Source organism: Cucumis sativus, chromosome 4 (assembly GCF_000004075.3).
Source record: "Cucumis sativus cultivar 9930 chromosome 4, Cucumber_9930_V3, whole genome shotgun sequence".
Classification (NCBI taxonomy): domain Eukaryota; kingdom Viridiplantae; phylum Streptophyta; class Magnoliopsida; order Cucurbitales; family Cucurbitaceae; genus Cucumis; species Cucumis sativus.
Genome location: NC_026658.2, coordinates 14,647,477 through 14,666,320, shown reverse-complemented (window position 1 = coordinate 14,666,320; position 18,844 = coordinate 14,647,477). Strand labels below are relative to the sequence as shown.

Sequence of the window (18,844 nt, the reverse complement as noted above, 5' to 3'; positions counted from 1 at the left end):
ACAAAACAAAAAATAAAAAAAAAGAAAAGAAAAAATCTCAGAAAATTTTTCCATGTTTTAATAAGAAGGAAAAAAGAAATAATAGAACCATCTCTTTAATTAAAAATTCTAAATTCTCCACTTTGTTTGCTTTTCTTTAACAAAAGGTCAACGGCCAAAAAAATACAAAAATAAATAAAATAAAATTTAAAAAAAGCACCAAAGTATTTTTTTATAAGAAAAAAAAAAGGATTAAAAAAGCAACAAACAAACAAAGCCCACTTCCAAAAGTCAACTCCTCTTTCTCTCTCATCTTTCTCTCTCATTAAAAAAAATTTCTGAGCTATCAAATTTCTTCTTCTTTGGGTTTTCAGGCGCACTATCATCTCTCTCACTGAGAGAAACAGAGTATTATGCAATGATCAATCAAATCAAACAGTAAAGAAGATAAAATTCTCTTTCTTTCAAGCCTTCAAATTTTTTTTTCCTTTGTTCATATGGGTAATCGTATTGGGAAGATTGGCCACTGTTTCGCCGGCGCCGGCGATATCTCCCGGCGTTATGATCCTGCCGACATTATCTCCGACCCCCACGATGGGGGTTTCGGTCATTCCTTCTACTACTTACCACCCGACCCACATACTCTCTCGTCATCCAAAGATTTCTCCGACGTCTACATATCTCCGGTGACCATTTTCCGGTCGATTTCCGGCGCCTCCGTTAGTGCCAACGTCTCAACGCCGCTCTCCACTTCTCTTGTTGATCTCTATCCTTACAGCACCACGTTTGATCGGGCTGCAGCTTTTGATTGCACGAATTCCTTCGCCTCTGTGCCGTTGCAGCCGGTGCCTCGCCACTCGGTGTCGGGAAATTCCGGTGGATTTCCTTTTTCAGGTCCGATGGAGAGAGGGTTTTTATCTGGACCTTTGGCTGCGAGGAGCTTTGAATCGGGTCCGATTGATCGAGTGGTTCATTCCGGTCCAGTTGAGAAGGACGGCGGACCGGAGAAATTGCAAAGGAGCGTCTCTCAGGGCGGGGTTGGAGACAGAGAACCGAAATTGAAAAAAAGAAGAAGAAGAAGAAATCTTATTCGGATTCTGAAGAGAGCCATATCCAAAACCATCTCTCGAAACAAGCATAATGAAAATGGCGCGGCTTCTGCTGGTCAGACTCAGAGCAGTGTCCATTTGAGCAGCCATGGGAGCTTGGCGCAGGAAGACGATGGCGATTACTTTCTCGGAGGTCAGAGTGTACAGTGGGCGCAGGGGAAGGCCGGTGAGGATAGAGTTCACGTGGTGATATCAGAGGATAATGGTTGGGTTTTTGTCGGAATTTATGATGGATTCAACGGCCCTGATGCTCCTGATTACTTGCTTGCTAATCTCTACACTGCTGTTCTTAAAGAGCTCAAGAGTGGTTTGATTTGGAGTGATAAGTTCGATTCAACTGCAACTTCATCTTCCATGAACTCATCGAATTCTGCTTCAACTGAGGAAGACGATCATAGAACAAATCACATGAAAAATCAAGAGAGTGATCATCAATCTACAGAGAATATCTTACCCGAAAATGATGTTGTGAATTTGGAGGCTGATTTGGTGAGGAAAAGAGAGAGAGTTCACAATACGAATTACAGGACGAGTCAGCTGATGAAGAAGGCGGATCAGAATCCAAAGAACTGGAAATGTGAATGGGAAAGGGAAAGATTAGGATTAGAGGGGAAGTTGAACAATAACAGACAAATAGATCACCACCAAATATGGGATGAATCAACAGCAATCAATCATTCTGAGGTGTTGAATGCTCTGTCTCAAGCATTGAGAAAAACAGAGGAAGCATATCTGCAAAATGCAGACAAGATGGTCACAAGAAATCCTGAGCTAGCTCTAATGGGTTCTTGTGTTTTGGTGATGTTGATGAGAGGAGAAGATGTCTACTTGATGAATGTAGGAGATAGCCGTGCTATTGTAGCGCAGCAATTCGAACCGGATTTCGGGACTGGAAAACCATACAGAGACTTGGAGAGAATCAATGAAGGAACAATGCGAGTATTTGAATCCTCTAATGGAGTAGAGTTTGAAAAATTAAAAGCGTTGGCTTCCCATCAGCTTACAATGGACCACAGCACTTACACAGAGGAGGTATTGTTCTTGTCTGTATCAAAAGACTACATTTTTCATGTCCATTACTCTCTGATTACAAAATTCTTTAGATTATTTCATGCACTTATGAGAGAATACTTACACATCAGGAAGTTCAGAGGATCAAGAATGCTCATCCTGACGACGCTTCCGCAATTATGAATGACAGGGTGAAAGGTTATTTGAAGATCACACGAGCGTTCGGAGCTGGCTTTCTGAAACAGGTATTCCACATTTCTAAATCTTTTAGACAGCTAGAATGTAAGTCTGCCTGGAAACTATAGAGAAGGCCAATGGTGACTTCAGTTAAGATTAAGAATACCAAATGTTCAATAAAATTTGAATGTTGGTGCTGACGAGCTGAGTGTTTTTGCAGCCAAAGTGGAATGATGCATTGCTAGAGATGTTCAGAATAGACTACGTGGGAAATTCACCTTACATCACCTGTGATCCAACTCTATGCCATTATAAACTCAGCCCAACGGACAGATTCTTGATATTGTCCTCTGATGGACTCTACCAGTACTTTACCAATGAAGAAGCTGTTGCTCAAGTAGAGTCCTTCATTGCTTCTTTTCCTGAAGGAGATCCTGCTCAAAATCTAATTGAAGAAGTATTGTTCCGAGCAGCTAAAAAATACGGTAAGCTCCGCATCCATCTATAAGATAGGAAGATAAAAGAAACAAATAGGATATATGTTAAAAGTGTGAACTTTTTCTTTACTAATGTGATATATATGGCAAACTTGCAGGAATGGACTTCCATGAACTGCTTGATATCCCACAAGGGGAGCGACGGAAGTACCATGATGACGTTTCGGTAATCATCATTTCATTTGAAGGAAGAATGTGGCATTCGTTGATGTAAATAAAGATACTAGCCAATAGAAATCGATAACAACAGAAGGTTGGGCAATTAATTCTGCCATTTATTTCATTTATTCTTCTACCCTATTCTCATTACAAATGCAATCAAATCAATTTCTCTCGTGTTCAACCTGTAACAGAGAGAGTGTAGAGTTAGTTGTTCAACTTCCTGTTTCACCCTAATTGTGTGTGTGTGTGTGTTGCAACTTGCATCCAATACAAATGCATTCCAAAGAAGAATTGGAAAATTTTAACAATCTTGTTTTGCAGACTTCAGAAGTTTCTTCTCTAGAAGTATTGACTTCCTGCCTACCTACCCATCCGAAAAAATAATTAGGTAAAAGAACAATATAGAAACTGGAAGAAATGCCTACTCGTTTTTACACTCTTGTGAAGTTTGAAACTAAAATGACTTGGGGACTTGTTGATGATGATAAATTTCCTTTCTTTTGTAATATACTTCTAGAAAGGCTATAGAAATTCTAACCAAAATCTTGAAGATTAAAGAAAAAAAGGGAGGGTTCTTCAAATCCTTGATTTGAAAAAGGAAAACCATTATGAAAAGGAACTTAGTTTGAATTTCACCTTAATTCAGTTCTGTCAGAAGAACAAATACTTAGTGGAATTGGACCTGGGAATCAAAAATTTATGTCCGAAATTCCGAATCAATAAAAAAGAAAGACAAAGTAATCTGTCTTCACTTTCTCTCTCCTTTGAATCTCCATCCTCTTCCCACACCCATTTTCCTAAACTTGGATGTGAAGAGAGCAAAAAAACCTATTGTGTTAGGTTTTCTTTCTAAAATATTCTTGGAAATGGAAATCTTGGTCAGACTACAAAAGCATCCATCACAGGCTGAGTTGTTTAATTGGTGAGTTGAATATGGCATATAATGAAATGGTTGCCATACAATTAATTATTATTAGTTACCTTAAACTATTCAGACTTGTTTGCTGAAAAAAAGTATGGAGGGATTGTTGAAATCATTTTGATCTTATTCAAAAACACTCCAAAACATGCTTAATGATTCAAAATCAATTTTGATTAAATGAGATGTGTTTGAAAGGAAAGTGTAAAACAAACATTAATTAAAAGCTGAATTTTGAACATGAATTTTTTTTTAACAATTTTAAAAGCAAGCCTATTATGAGCTGCACCTTTAATAAAAAAATCCATTTATTTTGAATTCAGATTTCATCGTCTTTTAAAAAGTTGCACAATTTTTTCAACTAAACCATAAATGTATATAACTTTAAAAAATCGTAAAAACAATTCTTTTTTTAAAAAAATATATTAATTTTTTTGGAATTTCCTGATTAGACACAAATTCATTGTGGACATCAAAGTCAATGCAAAAGATATATTAAAACCTGAACTAATCAAACACCTACACTAAAACATAGGTTAATCTAAAACAATTACTTAAAAAAGGGGTCAAAAACCAATACAGATTAAAACCTAATCAATTACAACTCTTAACTTTATTCCTCCCAAAAAAAAAAAAAAAAAAAAAAACCCTCTTAAGTTTATCTGGTACAACATAAAAAGAAAATAATTTTCAACTCCCACATCATTGAACTAGATATTTATATGTAGCCAATATGGTTTAGAAAAACTATTATTTTGAACCCTTAAACCAAGTCTTGCTCCAAACTAAAAACATCACAAACAATCAATGGGAATAGTCAACTAATATTGAAGAGTTTTTGAAATTCAGTCTTTATTTGAACTCTGGACATAGTGAATCTGATTCTATTTGAGTATGTATGTATGTGTAATGCAATAGAAAAAGTAGGGAGGCAAAGGTAAGTGTTGCCCGCCAAATGCTATTGAGAAGGAATAGAGTGGTAGGCCAGGCTTAGGCAATTCTATAAAGATGCTTGAAATTCTATATTCACAATCACCCATATAGAATATCAAAGTTCAAAAAATTGGACACGAATCTGATTCCAAAATTACAGATTAATTAAGATAATCTAAGTCGCATCTTAAATATTCTAAATCTTTTAGTAATCCTTTAAATTTGACGTTGTCCAAATTTATTTGATCAACTCTAACTATTCAAACTAGAAGATCTCATTCTATTGTCTAAAAAGACAACGTACAATGGGTTGGGATTTAGCTTTGGAATATTAAATAACAGGGAAAGAATAAATGAGTTTTCGACTTTTGAGCTGTCTAATCTTAGAACATAATGTTGGAGCTGGATTGACTGATTAAAAATGGGATATAAACTTAAAACATCTCTTCACTTTCTCCCCACCCCACCACACATTCCATCTAATATTAGAGAGCTCTCCTGAGAAGTTTGAAACTTCTTAGTCAGTTCTATTCAAGGTCTTGAAGTTCTACTGTTAAGTTCAAAAGGCAATACATGATTGATTTCTATAATGTTGGAAGTGATTAGAGCCAACATAGTGAGGGGGAGTGAAAAACTTTGAAGAGAAATATCTTCTGAACTACAAGAGAACTAAGGAAAACTAGATCGTCTCTAAAAAGCTATCCTAATTTCCAGTTTTTACTGTAGACGATCCAGTTCAAATATTGAATAGGTTTGTGATCCGAAAATTCCAGTCAATATTTAGAGGAAAGTTGACGCCAGCTCAATTTGTCAACAAGACTCGCCCCCCTTCAACAGGCACAGAATGGGAGGGAGAACATCAGATCTTGTATGAAACTTGTCTATTATGGTGTCTGTTACTATCATAAATCCATGGAAAGGAGGACCAGCACCTCTCTTTTGACTTTTACCACCGATGGATATCGATCATGTAGGTGGATTTCCAATTTGAATTCCACCAAAAGGAAATAGGCGATTGAAAAACAAAAGCCTGAGCCATAATATAAAATAAAGGATAGTGGATGCAAATTCGTTTTCAAAATAATCAGCATTCAAAACCCACTTGCACATTTATGGCTGACTCGGAGCACGTAAGAATCTAATAACATCAAGGGCTACAAAGAATGATAATACAGGTCTAGTTATCAAGTTACAATATTCATACTTGGTGGGGCAATAAAACTTTAAGATAATGTACAAAACGTGGAGGGAAAAGCCTATCAACTAAAAAAGCAAAAAAATAAAAAATAAAAAAAGAAGAATAGACGCCTGTAATCTAAAGATTCTAAAACAAATTTTTTAAAAAATCCATATTGGAAGTGATCAATGATCTATAGAAAAGGTAAGGACGAAGTAAGCATAAGGCCTCCAGAGAAACCAAGAGTCCTCTGCTAATTTTAGCTTTTAGGAGCAAACTAAAATAAAATCTTCCCCTAGAAAGTGATCGTGTATAATACCTCTGTTTCTGTTTCTGGAGACCAGCTTTCGGACAAGGACAAAGATGTTTATCCCCTAAAACCTTAAGACATTGCAGATGAATGGCAACAGAAAACACTGAAGCAGTTCTTGATTCCAATATGCTAACCTCGGCTAAAATCCATATGAATGCAGGTAGGATTGCATGGAAAAGGGCAATCAATTAGCTTCACTGAACTCCGTTTGAAGTACCAATCACCCACGGCCTCTGCTATAGTCTGTTCTTAAGCAATACCACAATTAGTTTATGCAGAAAGAAGATTTATCTGTAAGTAGTACTATGACAATTACATATTCGTTCTCATAAGCACCACGACAAACATTTCATCAGTGAGTTCTTGATAATAATAAACATTTGTGGAAAAGATAAAATCTCTGTAATTCCTTACTAAGATTGCTAACATTTAAAATAGTTTTTAGTTGTTTGGTCCATGGGCAGGGGATAAGCATCTGAAGTAAAGAACGATTTAACAAAAGATGGAGACAGATTAAGCAGCATATTCAAACGGAATCAGCAAGCACACAAACATAAATATATAGTGAGGAGAACAATTCTAATATGCAAACAGAAACTTTAGATTCCCTTAGTTATACATTTTAAAATATGAACTTTCCTTACCCTCTTATTTATCCTTGGAGAATTGGGGGAATGCCATGTCTCAGACATCCATGTTTGGCAATGGATGAAGCAAGAATTTACAAAAAGTCCTCCTTCCTTGTTGTGCTTGAATTCATCCAGTGCCTTCAGCAAAGAGTCCCGGAACCCTTACAGAAACAAAAATACAAATGGACAAGATCAAGAACAAAATTGTGTTTTGATACTGGCTTCACTAGATAATTAAAAAAGGAAATCAAGAACATACGTGCCAGAATTACATTTTCCAATAAGAACAGTTAAAAACAACTAAATATAAATATTTTATAATTAAACCTACAAGGGTTGTTCCTCAACGGGTGCATCTTATATCCTCACAAGAAAATCATACCTAAAGATAAAATTATGGAGAATAAACTAAATTTACAGGTCGTATTTTTTGGATTATGCATGAAGTTATCAGAGCTCATGTAGTGCTTGTGAATAGTTCCTATGTGATTCTAGATATGTAAATGCTAGTTTCTTTTCTTTCTTTTTCTTTTTGGATATCCGTAAGTGTGTCATTGGTCAGCATGTGTGCATAACATTATTACCACGGGTTGCCTTACAGCCCTTACCCTACTACATTTGGTTGCCAAGTAACTCATAGGATATTAAATCTTCGATAAGTGTTTGCCATGGCTTCAACTCATTTCCTCCTTTTCTTTTATTATTATTTATATATGTCCCTTGTTGACCCCCTAGCCAACCTATGGAGGTTTCTAAATACAAGTTTCAAACCAACTCTTATTTACACGATTCCATATCAGGACATGGTGGCACAAAAATGTATTTGTTATCAAAGATTATTGAAATTCTACTTATTACTTGAAGGGGATACCAAAACATAGAGCAACAGACTTGTAGGGTTGAAAAATATGTACATATACCTTGAAGAATTTCAAGCTCAGCATGATCACATTTATGAATATTAAGCCTACATTTCTGCCAAGAGCCAGTACGAGCCAATGCGTTTGGCACCAAGACATTTTGTATCTAATAGTGAGGCAATTGGTATCAGAAATTATATACAGCAAAATTAAATACAGTGTTGAGATGGGCATTGTAAGAAGTAATTACCTGCCAAAAATCATAAACTGGGTTGACAATAAACAACGGGGTGCTTATATGTTTGATAATTTCTTGAGGAAAGAGACACTGTCATTCCAACTCAAAATAAATGATTGGGGCTGGAGGCTAAAATTATATATTAAGAAATCAAAACTTCAATTTCATTACTACTAGAATCAATAGACAACAAAGTTGTATCTGGTAACTTAAATCCCATGGTCTAATAGTGAACCATGATTAGTTGAGAATTTTGTGATCCCATAAAAGGTTTCACACACAGGAAAAGGATAATCCTACCTTAGATGGCTCGTCTGTAGATGTACAATCCTTGGGTAAACTTTTACCAGTTCTCTGAAGTCACAATTACAGACAAAGAGTCAAATATTACAAGTATGCAGAATTTCTTCAAATTTATTATTTACTTGAGTAGAGAATAAATACATATTCATGTTAGATCAACAACCCATGATCTATGATAGGAGATTACGAAAAGAAGTCTTTCGTTCCTTTTAAATATCTTAATTTTGAAACAATATTTCCAAGTGTATTTGTAGATTACTGTTAGAAATAGTGGGCTTGTAATATTGAAAGTCCAAGGGTAGTTGATATTTACTTTGCCCTAATTCTTCAGTATTTTAATTAGGCTTGTGTTGCCTATAAATATTTTACCCTTTGTACCTTTATTATCATAAGAAAACAATAAGAAATATCAGCAATGTGGTTTTTCTCCCTGTACTAGGGTTTCCACAAAAATTTGTGTTTGTTCTACATCTCTACTTTCAATATGGTACCAAAGTGGGATATCGAAGAAACCCTAGACAATCGAACACTTGATGGAACCTAGCAAAAGGGGCAACCGTCGACATCAATGTAGTCGTCCCTGCTGCAGTTGATGCCCAGATCAACACTGCCATAGATGAGTGGTTCCAACATTTTCAGAAACCACCGGCCAGCCTTCTTGCCCAGCTGCAACCGTTTGGCAACCAGCAGCCTTCAGCCGCATAGGCCGCTCATGCGCTGCCGGTCTAGATTCCCTCATGCACCACCTGGCCCTCACGCACTACTGCCCACACCTACTCCTTCATTGTATGCACCGCCACACACACCCTCACATGCACTGTGGCATGCCCTGCCACCAGGACTTGCCCAACCGTCGACTTGGTTCAGTCTTATGCTGCTGGTGTGATTGCGGCACCTCCTCTTGGGTTAGCTGCAAACCCTATTGGCTGCCCCGAAGTTGGAAATCCAGCCCACTTGACCTTTGAGGTAGGTGAGCCCTCAACACAATCAAGGGCCCATGAGTAGGGTCCGTCTCCCAGTATTGCTCAACATCATCTGGACATGTTATGCAAGCAAAATGAAGTGATTGAGGCAACGCTAGGGGCTCCGTCCAAAAATCGTTTGACCTCACTGGTGTATTGTGAAAATCCGGTAACCTCGCTCCCTGTTTTGTCTTCTTTTTATGTGTCTAATCCAGTGGCACAATCCACAGGATATTTTCCATGGGAGAAATTAACGGTTAAAACTATTTTTTGTGGCCCCAGTCTATTAAAACGATCCTTGAAGAGGGCCACAATTTTGGTTTCTTGACAGGGAAGATACCTCGTCCTACACTGGGAAACCCTTAGGAACGATATTGGAAAGGGGAGGACTCTCTTATTCGGTCCACATTAATTGACAGTATGGAACCACAAATCGGCAAGCCCTTACTATATATTGCAACCGCTAAGGACATTTGGGATACGAATCAGCAATTGTATTCCAAGAGTTGGAATGCTTCTCGTTATACACTCTGCAAAAACAAGTTCATGAATGTAAACAAGGGGCAATGGATGTGATATCCTTCTTTACCAGGCTTTCCCTTATCTGGCAGGAAATGGACCTATACAGAGAAATTGCATGGAATTGTCCCAATGATGGCATACAATACTCTCCTAAATTTGATATTGTTTGCGGACGTATACTGAACCAGAGACCTATAGCCTCCCTGATGAAGGTTTGTTATGAGGTTTGCCTTGAGGAAGATCGTACCAGTGCTATGAGTAGTCTGATCCTTCTTTACCAGGCTTTCCCTTATCTAGCAGGAAATGGACCTATACAGAGAAATTGTATGGAATTGTCCCAATGATGGCATACAATACTCTCCTAAATTTGATATTGTTTGCGGACGTATACTGAACCAGAGACCTATAGCCTCCCTGATGAAGGCTTGTTATGAGGTTTGCCTTGAGGAAGATCGTACCAGTGCTATGAGTAGTCTGATAAACCCCGTTATTGATTTTGTTGCCTTCAGTGCGAGGGCACTAGTCATGAAAATGAGAAGCATAGTGGAAAACTAATCCTTGTTAGTGAAAATTGCAAGAAACAGTGGCATACCAAGGAGCAGTACTAAAAACTACATGGTCGTCCTCCAGAAGGTAAGAAACGCCCTTTCGACGACAAATAGAACACGGGGCGAGCTTATGTGAGTGAGTCTACTAGCGCTTCTCAGGTACTTAGGGATCCTAATCCGACTACACTAGAAGCTATTGTCCAGTTAGGTATACCTCAGTCCTTCAGTCTTTTTGGTGTTGATGGAAAAAATCTATAAATTCTGGATTCTAGACTCTGGTGCCACTAATCATTTAACAGGATTCTCAGAATATTTTGTGTTATATTTCGTGTGCTGGTAATGAGAAGATACAAATAGCATATGGTTCCTTGGCTCCCTTTTGCCAAGAAGGGGCTAATTTTTCCTTTTGAAGGATTGAATTTACACAATGTGTTGTATGTGCCCCAAATTTTCTATAATCTAATGTGTATAAGCTTACTCATGAGTTGAACTGCAAAGCGATATTTGTACCTGATTCTATTTTGTTTCAGAACTTGAGCTCGGGGAGGATGATTGACATTGCTCGACAAAGTAGGGGACTCTACCTGCTTGATGATGATATAGCCCACGGCTAAAAATAAGTTATCTTTTTAGTTCTTAAAGCGATTCAAAGAACGTTTAGTCATGGGCTTTCTCTTTCTTATATATTATGTTTTCTTATTGTTTCAACTTCTTTCAGAAGTAGTTCTCATTCTCTTTTCAGTTTTGCCTATTGCTAGATGTCATAAGTAGGACAAGAATCTCTTTCCGTGAGTCTGAGTATGAGTGACTGAAAGAGGAATTTCCTCGATAGGTTAGTAGGTATAGAAAGGTAAGAAAAAAATTCCTAAGCGAGTATGATCTCGAAATCAAGGGAAAGAGAAGTTCATGACATCCAGCTTTTTCCATTCATTCCTTTCAGTTGATGGACCGAGACTGCCCTATCCCCCAACTTTCATTATATGAAAATACTTATTTCCTCATCTTTTTTCTAAAGTTGATATTTCTACCTTGTTTCGTGATGTATGTATTAAACTAAACAATATCAAGTCTCCTTTCCCTCACAACCATATAAACCAACCCAACCTTTTACTCTTATTCATTGTGATGTTTGGGGACCGTCCAAGGTCACTACCTCCTCTGGCAAACGGTGGTTTGTTACCTTCATTGATGGTCATACCCACTTTACTTGGGTTTTCCTCATCTCCAACAAATTCGAGGTCACATCCACATTTCGGTACATCTATCACACTATAGAAACGCAATTCAGTGCAAAGATTACAATCCTACGCAGTGATAATGGTCGCGAGTTTCAAAACCACATCATTAACAAGTTTTTATCCTTTTAAGGGAATTGACCACACCCCTCAACAAAATGGGTTGCATAAAGAAAGAACCGTCACCTTTTGGAAGTTGCTTGTTCACTTATGTTGTCTACTTCCCTTCCTTCCTATTTATGGGGCGATGTTGCTCTCAGTGTAGCTCATCTCATCAACTGAATGTCCTCCCATATCCTACACCTCCAAACCCCCTTAGAATGCCTCAAAGAATTCTATCCCTCCACCTGTCTCATTTCTATTGTCCCCCTTTGGATGTTTGGGTGCACAACCTATGTTTATAGTCACGGTCCTAAACAAACTAAATTCATCCATCAGGCTCAGGCTTGGGCTTGCATGTTTGTTAGATACTCCCTACTCCAACGAGGCTATAAACGCTTTCACCAATCCTCACGTAAATATTTTGTCTCCATGGATGTCACTTTTCTTAAGAATCGTCCCTTCTTTTCCGTTAGCCTACTTCAAAGGGAGAGTGTGGGTGAAGAATCTAACTATGTGGTTCCCTTAGAGTCCACCCATCCTACTCTACTTACCTTACCTGACCCAAATTCTGACACTATAGTCCTATCTACAGACCAAGTTCACCCGAAAAACCTACTATAGCAGGAATCTTAGAAAGGAAGTTGGGTCTCTTGCTGTTCAGCCGACTCCGGTCTAGAGTTTTGAACCTTTACGAGATCAAAGTATGACTAATTCCATTGACTCACACATTTATAACAGAATGACAGATACCAACAGTAAGGTGGGTGAGGGTGACAGATCTGCAAATAACAGGTCCGAAACAAGATATATTGTTGAGAAGGGCAGTGTTGATGAGGTCATTACAGATAGAGAGATCAGGGTTGATGAGAATGAGGTCTTTGCAGAATCTACTGAAAACAAAACCAAGCAGAACCATTCAAGAAACATCAGTAAGTATGATCCTTCTCTAAATCTTCCTATTGCATTGTGGAAAGGTACAAGGTTCTGTACAAAGCACTCAATTTCTGACTATGTTTTATAAGATAACCTTTCACCCCAATTCAGAGCCTTCATTGCCAATATTGACTCTACGATACCCAAAAATATCCACCTTGCCTTAGAGTGTCCTAAGTGGAAGATTGTTCTCATGGAAGAAATGAGAGTCCTGGAAAAGAACAAGACATAGGATCTCTACACACTCCCCAAGGAACAAAAGACTATGGGATGCAAATGGTTGTTTGCACCCAAGTACAGAGCAGATGGTACCCTTGACAGACATAAGGCTAGGCTCATTCAGACTTATGAGTTTGACTATTCTGAGACTTTTTTTTTTCATTAGTCGCATTGCCTATAAATATTTTCCCCTTTGTACTTTTATTATCATAAGAAAATAATAAGAACTATCAACATCGTGATTTTTCTCCCTGTACTTTGAGTTTCCACGTAAATTTGTGTTTATTCTACCTCTATACTTTCAATAATTATATTTTCTTATATATTTAGATGAAACAAATTTCCATTTGAGATAAATAAAAGATAATAAGCAAGCTGGATTCTTTTAATTATAAATCTGAATCTATTCAGTTAATCCTAATATACTTCCTTTTTTTTATAATTAAGTTCTTATATTATGCACGTAAATGATATGAATTTTACTCTTATGATAAAGTTTCTATACCATTTATCTACTAAATAATATTAATTTGATGTATATGATAGTGTATTCAAGCATGAAAATCAATCATTTTATTTCATCGTTGAAATTCATATTATAAATATTATAAAACATGCCTAAAATCACACAACTTTTTTTAACTTAGAGTATTATGCATTTACATGATCCGTGTGTCTAGCTACGTTTACCAACGAGAGAGGGCAATTAACAATGCACACACTAAAATTTAAGCTTAAAAATTATAAATCTTGAGGATTAACAATTGAATTAATGGTTTCAACCAATGTTTAATCCACATTCCCTTTTATCTTCTCATTGAAGATTGGAAGAGAGTCCTTTCTCCATTTTCTATATTCTAATTCTCAGTACTTCCAGATTTCCATACTGACTTTCTAAAATGGTACTTCTTTTTGGTTTCATCATTTGAAATACTATTGTTCTCTACAGAGTGCTAAAGAACATTAATGGCTGCGTGGCAAAGTGAGCCATAAACATAAGCTTTCCTTCATTATTGATTTATTTCTATGATAATAACTCATAAACATAAGCAATTCATGAACTGCTTCATCATAATCATGGACTGATTTTCAGAAGTCAAATGATAATATTTACAAGAGATCGTTATATGATCAATAGATTTCACGACACCATTCAACGAGTATTACCATTACCATAATATGAATGGCAAAGACAATATAAACATCAAAAGTTTAAACAATGAAATAAAAATAATTAAGTTAGTTAAATTTCTAGATGATATATGCTTCCAGTTAGACAAAAGGTCATGCGGGTATAAATGACAAAGATGTGAATTACTGCAAACTTAACGATATCTAATGGATGTTTGAGGAAACTAATCATTAATAAGAAATAAAATTCTATTGACCAAATTCAGAATTTACCAAGTAAAAACCATACGTATTTAAATTTGAGTACGTTCTTCGTCATATCCTTAAAATAATAACTGATACATTTCAAACAAACACTATTTCTATAAAACCACACTATTTGTATAAAACCAAATATCAACCAAGTAAGTCTTTAAAAGAGACTAAATTGTGTATCTCGCAATATTAACCTAGCATATGAACAAATTGCTATGACTCCAGTAAATTCAGAGACACCCAATTTTAACCTCTTAATGAACCTTGTATTGGAGGTTGCAGGCTTATAGCTAACTCTAACTAATAGAGATTATATGCATGATGTCATCCTAACCAAGCTAAAAAACAGCAGGATTAAGCTATGGATCCGACTGGTCATGTGATATGGCCCGTATATGCTGATGTAGTTCTCCTTGATCTCGGTTGGTTTGTTGATAGTTCTCTTTGGATTTAATTAGTATTAGATACTAGGTACCAATTGCAACTGTTATTAGACAGACCGCTCATATACCTTCTGCCTCTTACCATTTAGGTGCCTTACTTGAAGACTTAAGAAAAAATTCAGAGGGGAAAGAAACTCACCCGTTGTCTATAAACTATAAAATAAAAGTACCCCAAACAAATCTACAAGGTTCTTTTCAAAGAAAATCACAAGGTTCTGTACCATCCAATCACTAAATGTATAAATCAGAACAAACGAGGAGCAGAGTACAACCTGAAGGTTGAAAACATGGTGATAGAAAGATCTCATTGTATGATTTCCCGAAACATCTTTCCTGAAATGGAGGAGAGAAAATAGATCCCAATTAGGACAACCTTTTTCAATAAAAGCAATGACAGAAAGAAATAGTAGTTTCATTATTGAGCTAGTCCCGAAGCATCACAGAAGAATCATCTCGGGTTTTGTCCTATCACAATTAAATATCAAGAAATACTCCCAGACATTCCAAAAATGTGTGCTTCTCACAACATAGCACATTAAAGAGAAGATGCTCATATGATCCTAAAAATAGTTTGTATCAGACTGGAAAATATGTTCCTAAAGACTACTGCTGAATATGTTAGAAGAATACAAAATTATTTATGTGAAGAATAGTAAGTTCAGCAAATGGAAATCATACTCGTCAAGGAAAAATCCAGCATCGGCTAGACACTTGACAGTTGCATCCTTCGGTAAAAGCTCTCTGAAGTCATCACAATGAATAAGGGTAGCCAAGCCCCCAGCAGAGCACCCTGAAAGAAGAGCCTGGAGCAGATAGAAGTTGGAGAAACCAAATGGCACAATTTAAGATGTGGAGAAAATATCTTATTAACTAAATGATTGTGGATGTAGATCTCAGAAGAAGATTTATAAACATTGTTACCACATGCCCACCTGTCTTGCCTTGGACAAGCCAACAGATAAGAGTTCATCCATAAGCGCTTCCCAGATGAGCTGGCCTCTGAAATGAAGTATATTTCCATTCTATTGCAAGGACAAACATAAATATAGTTATTGAATCACTCAATAAAATTACCAGGTTGAAGTTTCAAAAAGATAAGAGGCCATGTGATTGAGAGAAACACAGGAGAACTATAGAAAACTGGTTGTAGTATTTAGAAATAAACAAATTTTGGCTCCTCACTTGCTATTTAGATATATTTTTAATGAATCAAAGAAACTACTTGAAATGAATCAAAGATATATTAAGGCAACTTTAGACCATTGAAAATTTTGTAAGCTTAAGAAAAGAAATGACCAGGTACCGTACTTGAATCTGTTGTACCTTTGTTTCACCCACAGGATGGCCTGCAAACGAAGCTCCATCACAGTAACGTATCTTGATCTTGTTCCAATTATAGAAATCTGAAGAATGCTTGAACCAAACTAAAAATTAGGATTATGTAATCAAAGACCAAGTGCTAACCAGAGATTGTTACACATACAATGCATACCATTTTCATCATCTTAGAAGCAACATAATCTCAAAATAAAAATAAAAAAGTCTTCAGGCTCTGCGTGTGCTTGTGTGTTTGGATGTGTGTGGCTTTTTTGGAGAGAAGAAATGCTATAATACTTTCAGATATGTTAACTTTTTAGATTATTTTGTGAACGTCTACAGTTTAGAGCCACTAACTGGCATGCTCAAAACAAGCTCTTTTTGGGAAAAGTGACAACTTGACCATTTGTCCCCTAGGCTGTTTCAGCCTAGTTTGAACCTCTTCAAATGAAAGTTAAAAGTTATGACCATGTTTCTCACTAAACAAACAAAAATAAGAGCTCTCGATAAAATTCAAGTCCATCTTAGAGAAGGAAGATAAAAAAAAAAAATGCAACCATGCAGGTATTTCAAACAATGACCAAAAACAGGAACTGAATCAAATTCAAACCTTTGTCCCTGAAATGAAATGCAAGCTTATAAACAACGTAATTCTTGTGAGTTACTCTATCTGGAGCGTAAATAAAAGAAATCTGGTATTTACATCAAATGCATTAATAAGAGCACCCACTCATACTGTTGAGTTGAGACAGATATTAAGGACTTGCAACTTCTTTTTTTCTAAAGCAAATTAAGGACTCACAACTGATTTCCATTATAAGAATCTCCCCCAATAAATATTAAATAACAAATAACAGAAGGAAGACTGGAAAAAGATGAAATGACATACTAAAAGAAACAGCTCCTCTTTGTTACTTAGATCCCACTGCCTACTATATCTGAGTAGAACTGCTACTAGTAAAAATCATGGTCTATTATAAAAAATTAAGGGAAAAAAGTTATGGTTTTAACATAATCAATTTTTAAGGGTATGACAATACTATACACGTATAAGAAATCTTTGCACCAATATGTTTCAACGAAGTACTGTCAGAAACAATGTTAATGTAAATGGAATCAAACAAGACCAGATAAACTGATAAATGGAGAGTACTGTAGCCAACAGACACAGCAATAGTAATAAACAAAATGTACCAGGATTTTGTGATGCATCACTACTTAAAATTCCAGAGAAAAGAACACGACGCTCCATGTAATCTGATGAACCTAACGGGGTCATTTTACGCAAAGAACAGGACGAGACTGTATCACACCATCCTCCACCCTAATACTCCCAAAAAATGTAAACTCAAAGTTAACACTTGAAAGAAAACAGGGAAAATCAGCCTCCAAATCAAGTAATTAAACAATAACCTCAATGTGAAGAACCCAGTTGCTAGAACCAGACCCGAAGCCTTTCTGAAAATGGTAACCAGGCAAACTCCCATCAAGACATACTGCAAAGATCGAAACCTGAAACTAAGCATGAATATGAATGCAAAAAAGAAATATAAGAGAAACAGGACAGCTTACGAGCGCCTTTTGCTTTGGCATTTTGCAGCAAAGTGAGGTCAACCAAATCGGGGTCGTTGGCGGGATTGAGATCGAAAGTGTGGTTGATGCCACTGTCTTCAGCATGCCAAGAATCGGAGAAGAAGGAGAAAACGAAAAAGATGAAAGCGAAACAGATTACTGCAATGGCCCAGTCTTTCTTGGACCATTTACTCCACCATAGAAGAGATCGAAACCCAGAGATCGGCATTGAAGGTCGAAAAAGCTCGATAAATTAGAATCGGAGAAGCAAATAGGATACAATTAGAGTGTATGATTAACCAACTGGGGCAGTGGCAACGAATTTGATGATCATAAACACAAAGAATCGGGTATTTTGAGTATCGACACGGTTGATACTTACGAGTATGAACAAACGCGCGCAGGTTGTATTTTATTTTTTATTTTTTCTTTCTCCGGCGAAATAAGGCGCGCAATGTTTGTACAACGGCGAGTATCGACGAAGACAGTGGCTGAAAATGGTTCACTTGTAACTAATTTTCTTTTTCATCGTTAGTTCAGAAATTGAGTCCAATACAAAATTCATTTTGTAGTAACAATTATTATATTTCAAAATTATATATACATAGGGTGGGTGGATGCATTTTCTTTAAGGTGACCCATTTAATTGTCCAATCACATAGTTGTTGCATTAAAACAATTTCACCCATATTATATATTTATAATGACTCTACTTCATTTTTAAATTATAATTTGGTGCGCTATAAAATACTCTAGTACGAGAAATTTTTTCATAACTATGCATTATTCTTCCGAATTTTAATATGGTTTACTCGAGTTAAGAAGTTTGATCCCTAACTTATGCTTTAATTACAATACCACTTACTGTATTATTAAATGGATGTCACCCTAAGTGAAATAAAAAAAAAACTAAAATTTAAAAAAGTTGAGATATCATTTTGATCCTTTAATTTTAGTTCCTAAATTATCGATTGTTCAAATTTAGTACTTAATACTTTTTCAGTCTTAGTTTAATATTTGTAATCTTAAATTTATACTATCAAAGTTAATTTTATAGAAATTGGCAAAATAATAATAATAACAATTTTCATACCAGAGAAAGTGAACATATTTCAAAATTTTATAAACACAATTTTATACATTGATTTCCTTTTTCGAAAAGAAAAAAAAAATCAACAATAAACTAAGTGTAGTAGATATTAGAATTAAGACTTATTGAAAATATGTGGTTCAAATTTTGACACTTACAAATCTAGAGACAAATGAAACACAGCTTTCTTGTACCAAAAATGATATTT

At 36.1% G+C, this 18,844-nt stretch overlaps 2 protein-coding genes and 1 long non-coding RNA gene across 5 annotated transcripts; 2 read left to right on the top strand and 1 right to left on the bottom strand.

Moving 5' to 3' along the window:
• Positions 1 to 255: 255 nt before the first annotated feature.
• Positions 256 to 3,243, top strand: LOC101213757 (probable protein phosphatase 2C 23). The gene is made up of 4 exons (XM_011655333.2): positions 256 to 2,120; positions 2,231 to 2,344; positions 2,497 to 2,761; positions 2,872 to 3,243. Exons 1-4 carry the CDS (start codon positions 477 to 479, stop codon positions 2,985 to 2,987), a joined length of 2,139 nt encoding a protein of 712 aa, XP_011653635.1. The 5' UTR covers positions 256 to 476; the 3' UTR covers positions 2,988 to 3,243.
• A 2,616-nt stretch (positions 3,244 to 5,859) lies between these two features.
• Positions 5,860 to 18,492, bottom strand: LOC101206380 (pectin acetylesterase 5). Of its 3 annotated transcripts, none has more exons than XM_011655329.2 (12): positions 17,547 to 18,492; positions 17,388 to 17,470; positions 17,169 to 17,298; positions 15,966 to 16,060; positions 15,590 to 15,679; positions 15,336 to 15,460; positions 14,930 to 14,990; positions 8,305 to 8,358; positions 8,017 to 8,094; positions 7,827 to 7,932; positions 6,922 to 7,067; positions 5,860 to 6,520 (listed from the first exon to the last, which is right to left on the bottom strand). In XM_011655329.2, exons 1-12 carry the CDS (start codon positions 17,773 to 17,775, stop codon positions 6,407 to 6,409), a joined length of 1,311 nt encoding a protein of 436 aa, XP_011653631.1. In that variant the 5' UTR covers positions 17,776 to 18,492; the 3' UTR covers positions 5,860 to 6,406. The 3 variants fall into 3 exon arrangements, with proteins under 3 accessions (XP_011653631.1, XP_011653633.1, XP_011653632.1); XM_011655331.2 differs by having other exon boundaries at positions 17,388 to 17,432; XM_011655330.2 differs by having other exon boundaries at positions 15,981 to 16,060; positions 17,547 to 18,489.
• LOC116403178 lies at positions 8,590 to 11,340 on the top strand. The gene is made up of 2 exons (XR_004215781.1): positions 8,590 to 9,438; positions 9,552 to 11,340. It is a non-coding gene; the product is annotated as an uncharacterized LOC116403178 (long non-coding RNA).
• Positions 18,493 to 18,844: the final 352 nt, after the last annotated feature.

What these genes read in the sequence shown, in the direction of transcription:
- LOC101206380 (XM_011655329.2), bottom strand. Translation starts at nt 17,775, where the DNA reads ATGCCGATCTCTGGGTTTCGATCTCTTCTATGGTGGAGTAAATGGTCC. An exon ending in TGATGCATCACAAAATCCTG is followed by an intron (nt 16,061 to 17,168) that starts GTACATTTTGTT and finishes AGCATTCTTCAG; the next exon opens with ATTTCTATAATTGGAACAAG. An exon ending in CAGTTTATGATTTTTGGCAG is followed by an intron (nt 7,933 to 8,016) that starts GTAATTACTTCT and finishes CCTCACTATTAG; the next exon opens with ATACAAAATGTCTTGGTGCC.
- LOC101213757 (XM_011655333.2), top strand. Translation starts at nt 477, where the DNA reads ATGGGTAATCGTATTGGGAAGATTGGCCACTGTTTCGCCGGCGCCGGC. An exon ending in GAGCTGGCTTTCTGAAACAG is followed by an intron (nt 2,345 to 2,496) that starts GTATTCCACATT and finishes GTGTTTTTGCAG; the next exon opens with CCAAAGTGGAATGATGCATT. An exon ending in CCGAGCAGCTAAAAAATACG is followed by an intron (nt 2,762 to 2,871) that starts GTAAGCTCCGCA and finishes GCAAACTTGCAG; the next exon opens with GAATGGACTTCCATGAACTG.